Source organism: Pocillopora damicornis, chromosome 2 (assembly GCF_964200805.1).
Source record: "Pocillopora damicornis chromosome 2, jaPocDami1.2, whole genome shotgun sequence".
Taxonomy (NCBI): domain Eukaryota; kingdom Metazoa; phylum Cnidaria; class Anthozoa; order Scleractinia; family Pocilloporidae; genus Pocillopora; species Pocillopora damicornis.
The window spans coordinates 22,695,422-22,701,756 of record NC_142671.1 but is presented as its reverse complement, the minus strand read 5'-3'; the positions used below and the strand labels follow the sequence as shown (position 1 = coordinate 22,701,756).

The window sequence follows — 6,335 nt, the reverse complement described above, 5'->3', positions numbered from 1 at the left end:
TTGAAATTACAAAACTTATTAAGCTTGCCTTGCCAAACTTTTTTCTCGAGGTGGTCATGTTGGAGTAGATGTCTATCGCTTTTATTTCGTGACAGTAAAACTTGAAAATTCGCCATCCATTTCACAGTCGTTTAATTTCACTCAAAAATTTTACATTTCGAAGCATTAGAATCCTAATTCGACTTCACTCGTGGTCATTATCATCAGAGTGGTTATAATTATTATCATCAGTCATGTTTGTTTTATAAGTGGGTTGGCAATTGCTGCCCTAAGGTTTATATCAGCCCATTAGAATTGCCTCATTAATCGTGTGTTCTGTTTCGTTGGGATATAAAACAGGAAAGTCTGGCTGTCGTTAACGAGCTCGGGCTTTAGATAAAAATAACCGCAGAGAATGTGAGAACCTTAAGGCTTTTGTCATACTGCTAAACCATTCTGTTTACATGGGACGTCTATTTGAACACTAGCCCAAGCATTGCGTCTCCAATCGTTTACTCACACGTTATCAGATAACACGACTGTTCTATGATGCTAGAAATCGATGCTTTCTTTAATTTAGGTTTTGGGTGAAGTTGGCAAAAGTTCCGAGTTTCATGAGCAAAGCAAAGACCACAGTTATAGCAATCAGGAATGTCCACCTACACTTATATGAAAAAAAAAGGAAAATTGATGCACATTAATGAATGAATTTTTATTTTAGAATCTAATTTGCAAATCTCCATGTGCTCAGGGTATCATGAAATAAATTAATCATTGACAGAGGAACAGACCAGCCCCAAGCATCATTTTAACTAATTTTGTAGTAAAATTAAAAGGCTCTCCGGCCTCGATGAAACTATATAACGAATTTTTTTCTCCTGATTATTTAAATAAGATTCGCATCACTGAAAGCTCTGAACTCGATTGACTTATTGTTAACTGTGCCTTGAACAGGAATAATTCATTATTCAAACAATTTACGCAATGCGAAACTGGTTCCTAAAATTAGTTTCCACGACGGCAATTATGAGAAGTTGTGAGACTAGAGAAACAAGTAGCATGCCTTTGTCTTTAAAAAGCACTTTCTAAGTTTAAAAAAAACTGTCAAAGAGTAGAGAAAACTTCAAAAAAAGGACTTTGAAAACACGTGCTGTGAGCGTTTGAATTATTTTCAGCCAACTCTATGGATCCGCACCATGTGTCTTCAAGAAGGATCTCACGCTGGATAGATGCAAAGCGAACTTTTTTCTTTAAACGTGTATGGCGATTTACGGCCTCGTTTGTCGGGTTTCATTCGCTTTTTTACGCGACATCTGAATGTAATTCTGAGGCTTTTCATCATAAAATAAATAGATATATCGGATATCCTTAAAATGGCTGTTTTCAAATCATCTGTCACAGGTATTATTACATTAAATGCTTTTCCCATCATAAAATTTAAATATCTCTCACAAAAACTCTCACGTCCTCAGTTTTGCCTCTACACATGTTAACCATTTGATGAAGAAGCGCACTATGTCCTCGAAAATGAGCAAGAGTCATGACAAGTTTGCTTACAAACCGGAAAATTACATGTTCCAAGGAAATGCAAGTTTGGTCGGCACAGGCCAAGGCTTGTTTGCCGGAGAACATTTTCCGTAAAGCATTTTTCCGAAATTGTTGATGAAATTTTTAAGCTTATATTCAATAAGTCCTCGAATTTCTCCAGAAATCTCGCACAAAATGTTTCTTAAACCTGAGAGAGCTCGGCGAAAATCACGTTTAAAAGGCCATCAGTTAAAAATTTGCTTATTTTTGTTGTCGGTAATATATGCTGAGATGTCAAAGACACCTGTTTTATGCTCAAGTTATAGCTTAGACAAACGGAAACTGTGTTTTTCAGATAAAATTTTAAACTTGTCATGTTTGGTTTTTGTCAGAATAATTTTCAAAAACACGGTGGAAATATACCGAGACTACAAGATAAGCGTATTTTTTTTGTCTATGCAATATTTTCCTATCGTGCACCAACAGATAGAGTTTCAGAAGATAACTATGAATATCAAGTGATATCTGACTGAAAGAGAAATGGTGAAAGACATCTGAATACTTAACACGTCCTAATTAACAAGCCTTTGAAATGATTTTCTATTCAAACATTTTACGGCGTACATGATTCACAGTCGAGCGCGAAAATGATAAAGGTTTGAGAAGTGGTAATGTTAATCATTATTAGGTGCGTTGTCTTTCAATTACTGGCTCATTCTTAAACGTTTTTATTACGGACTAGCTTCAGCGGGGATATTGAATTTAACTGGAAGCTAAACGGAATACGAAATATTGTTTGAATTAACTCAACTTTGTCAAACACGCCTCAAAAAGGCAGCTTTTTTGTCTTTGCTGAATTGAATTCACGGTTTTTGTTTCAAAAGAAAAAAACTCGAGCAGACGAGAGCGACGAGAATCTTAAATATTGTGGGTGATTACAAATGTAGTAAGCCCAGAGAATTTTAACTCCTTAAGATTCAAGACAAATTTTAAAACTTAATTAATCCTTATAAAAGAGTTTGCATTCACAAGGCGTTAGATTTCCAGTTTTAAACCGCGGAAATTATATTAACACGTAAGTAGGTCCTCTCGATTATGGAATGAAAATTCTAATTTATACTTTTTGTCTAGTTTTGAAATGCATTTTCTTATCGATATGGATCTGACATATCCTTTTCGTTTTGAAATCTGATATTTCTCTTTTACTGCCAATAAATGTTTCTTCCCAAAGTACTAATACGATACTTTTAAACTGAATATCGAAATCTTGTGTTCTCTAGATAATTTGAGACAGAATTTTGAAGTCAACAATTTTCCTGTTTCAACCATCCGCAGCTTTCGATATTCAATTTGATTCAAATTCAAAATGAACTGCAAGGTTTAATTACACTGCATAAAATTAACTTTAACTTAAGTTCACAGTTTTGCTTCGGAAAAATAGAAATAGGAGAGAAATTCAAGCCAACCTAATCGAATAGAGAAAGTTACCTTTAAAATCTGAAAATAAGGTTATTCTGTATTATTACCACTCGCAGTTTCAAGTTAGTTAGAAGGAATAATGACACAGCAGGAATTTCACCGCTAACAATGTTAGATTTACACCGCATAAATCTCCTTTGTCTTAGAAGCATGCAGAAACGAAAACAATGGTGGAAGGGTTATTGAGTATTTGGAGACAAACTGGCGACCGACCATTATGCGAAAAATAAACAAATGTTCAATCGATATCATGGGTCGTGTGTGGTGTTCATTAAAAGGAGAGTGGACGTGCTCCTCTAAATATATCCTTCTATGCATACGAGAGCCACTCTCCCAAGCAGCGACATTAACGTGGAAAATGGGTCGAAGATAGATAGAAGACGTTTAGAAATATCATCTTCTACGATGGAAAAAGGTGGGATGAATTTTCTGACGCGAAGGCGGCTCGTAAATGCCATTGAAATGACAAGAAAAGATTTCCACACAAAAGGCCACTAACAGCGAACTGTAATAAAGTTAGCTAGACCTATTATGCTAGTCCGTCCAATAGGCGGGCCCAATGCTTTTAACAGCACTTATTACACCCTAGCGAGGGGGAAATAAATATTTCCAAGAGAAAATGCTTTAGTATTTGCATTTTTATTGCGACTCAATAGGTTGCTGTGATCGTCTTTTCCGAAACTAGTTAAGACCGACTGCTTCTTCCCATGAAAAATTTGGGCAATCGGAATTTTTCTTTTAGCGGTTTTGGCGTGTGAAAATACGATCCATTATGCGCAAGGAGAATTTGTTTGCGGATTTACCGATAAGAGCCTAAAAAATTAAAGCCCACAAGTGGCAGGTGTTGCAGAGTTATTTTCATATGTGCAGTTTATAAATTATTCAATATGTTTGCAGGTTTCCAGACCTGACGGTTTTTGATTGGTTGGAAACCGCATCATCCGAACTCAAAACAATGCCAGATCTATCTTCAGTCCCCATGACATAGAGTTGTTAAAAGATTACGCGCTCACAAAGTTGCTATAAAATGAAAGAATACAAAAGCAACTCATTCAGTTATACACAGTGCAGCTTGGCTGTGGATCGGCGCTTAAATCGCGGGAAATTTTCTTGCTTAGGAAAATCGTGTTTGGTAGTGTCGTAACTTTGACAGATAATATCCACACTACAAATTCTTGCTACGATGCCAAGAGCCTTTCTGCTAAAGAGAAATTTCGATGACGGCAATTATTTCGGCGAGAGAAAACTTTCTTCCGTTCAGTACGGTTAGTTTTTTGTTTCCTTTTGAATCAAAATCTTTTATAAGTATTTGCTAGAGTGCCTTAATTCGAAATGTCTCAAAATAAAAGCGTCTCTATGTAAACACGTCAGACAGCCACTTTCGTGTTGTAGCCGTGTGTTCATTTTAAGATTTTAACTGAAGTATCATTTATGTTGTATTTTTAATTCACAGAGGAGGAGAAAGCCGCTAGTGAGGATTATTCAGATGTCAGGCGAAGCAAGAGACCGGCAAAAATAAAGAAGGAAAAGGAAGTTGAATTTTTCGGTACGTTTCAAAAGAAAAAGAAATCATCTTACCCAGCCGATGTCCGAATTGATGGGCGAGTGAATGATATTGGAAAGATTCTAAGGTTTGCAAATGGTTTCATTAATAATGGAAAGAAAATGTCGGGCCAAAATGCTCAAAAAAGCAATCTTCAGGAAATCTCTTGTTATACCGGGCAAGGAATTTTTCGGGAAAATGAAGCACTGGAGGAGAAAACCAACGCATTCGCCAAAGACTTCAACAAGAACATTGACTCGTCCTCGGACGAAGCCAAGCGTGTGTCGGGTTCAGCGCTCAAAAAAAGTTCCCATGTGAATAAAGCAAATGAACTAAATGATACAGGCGCTAAGAGTCGCTCAGACAAGGCCATCCATAAATGCAATCAGTGTGGCAAAATTTTTAAGACCAAATACACCTTGTCCATTCACTTAAAAATGCCAGATCATACTCAGAGTCGGCCATTTGTTTGCAACGTTTGCGGAAAAGGTTTCCGTCTGTCCAGCACCTTGTGCAGGCACAAGATCATTCACACAGAGAAAAAACCGCATAAATGCGATGAGTGTGGAAAGAGTTTTAACCGCTCTTCCACACTTAAGACTCATCTCCGAACACACAGCGACAAGAAGGCCTTCATCTGCGACATTTGCGGGAAAGGATTTCATCAAAAGGGAAATTTGCGAAACCATATTATGATTCACACGGGAGAGAAGCCATTTCGATGCAACCAGTGTAATCGCGCTTTCAACAAGATGTCTAATCTAAAGTTTCATATGCATACCCATTCTGACAACTTGCCTTACCACTGTCGAACCTGTAGAAAGCGATTTTCAAAAAAGATTGATTTAAAAGAGCACGTTGAAGAAGCTCACTAAGAACATTTAGGAGAGGAAACATATGAACTTTTCCAGACTTTATTAAACGCGATTCCGCGAAAGCTTAAAATCTTTAAGGTTTTTTAGGTGATTGCTTCGTAATTTTAACTCGCGCGAGGGAGAATGCGTATAGCAATTTGTAAAAAAATTAAATATTTGCACTTCATCTTAAAAAGATCAGCAGTAATTATTGAAACTTAGAGAGCGACAGGCTAAAACTGAGTTTACCAACCCTGTCAATGCTGACTTCAATTGCAAAAGATTCGCTTGTATAGAAATTCAAACCAATTGCTCGAACTTCGTCCAAATTTTTTCCTTTGTTGTCCTTTTTATATTACTTAAGCACAATTTTAATAGCGACGAAAGCGAAGATTTCGCGTGAAGAAATAATATCTACTCATACGAAGGGTAGTAGCTATAACCAGGCAATATAAGTGAAATTTTTAACAATGTTTTCACACCTAATTTTGTTAACATTATCAGTAATGGCATAACATGTACATTGAAGTCAAATAAATAAACACATGTCAGAAATTATCTTTTGTCGCCTACGTTTTTATGCCTTAGAATTAATGTACATCTATCTTCTTTTCTTTAGCTGGTTAAATCCCTTTTGTAATTAACATCTCGTGTTTAACTATCACTTCTTCCAAAGATTTGATACAGCTAAACGTCGCTGAAATAATTCCAGTTCTTCCTTTGTTTCATTCCGTTGAATAAGCGCTGGCAGGTGAATTTCGTGTTACGGAGTAATTGAATGAGTGAAGTACCGGAAACTTGCTTTGAAAATCCTGTCCGTTCTCTATTGTTTGAAGTGTACTACACTTGATTAACTGTTCAGAGTTTATTAGGGTCTCCACGCGACAAAAATTGGTCTCTGTGAGGGGTGAATTGATAGATAAAAGGACCCGCGCGTGCTTTAGAGCTTCCCT

The 6,335-nt window shown here is 36.7% G+C and overlaps 1 protein-coding gene across 3 annotated transcripts; it reads left to right on the top strand.

Annotated features, from left to right (window-relative positions):
* Positions 1-2,091: 2,091 nt before the first annotated feature.
* On the top strand, positions 2,092-5,940 carry LOC113665063 (uncharacterized). Of its 3 annotated transcripts, XM_089196459.1 has the most exons (3): positions 2,092-2,194; positions 3,132-3,400; positions 4,439-5,940. In XM_089196459.1, exons 2-3 carry the CDS (start codon positions 3,298-3,300, stop codon positions 5,401-5,403), a joined length of 1,068 nt encoding a protein of 355 aa, XP_089052585.1. In that variant the 5' UTR covers positions 2,092-2,194; positions 3,132-3,297; the 3' UTR covers positions 5,404-5,940. The 3 variants fall into 3 exon arrangements, with proteins under 3 accessions (XP_089052585.1, XP_027036512.2, XP_089052584.1); XM_027180711.2 differs by lacking the exons at positions 2,092-2,194; positions 3,132-3,400 and adding an exon at positions 3,922-4,250; XM_089196458.1 differs by lacking the exons at positions 2,092-2,194; positions 3,132-3,400 and adding an exon at positions 3,952-4,245.
* The last annotated feature ends 395 nt before the right edge of the window (positions 5,941-6,335 follow it).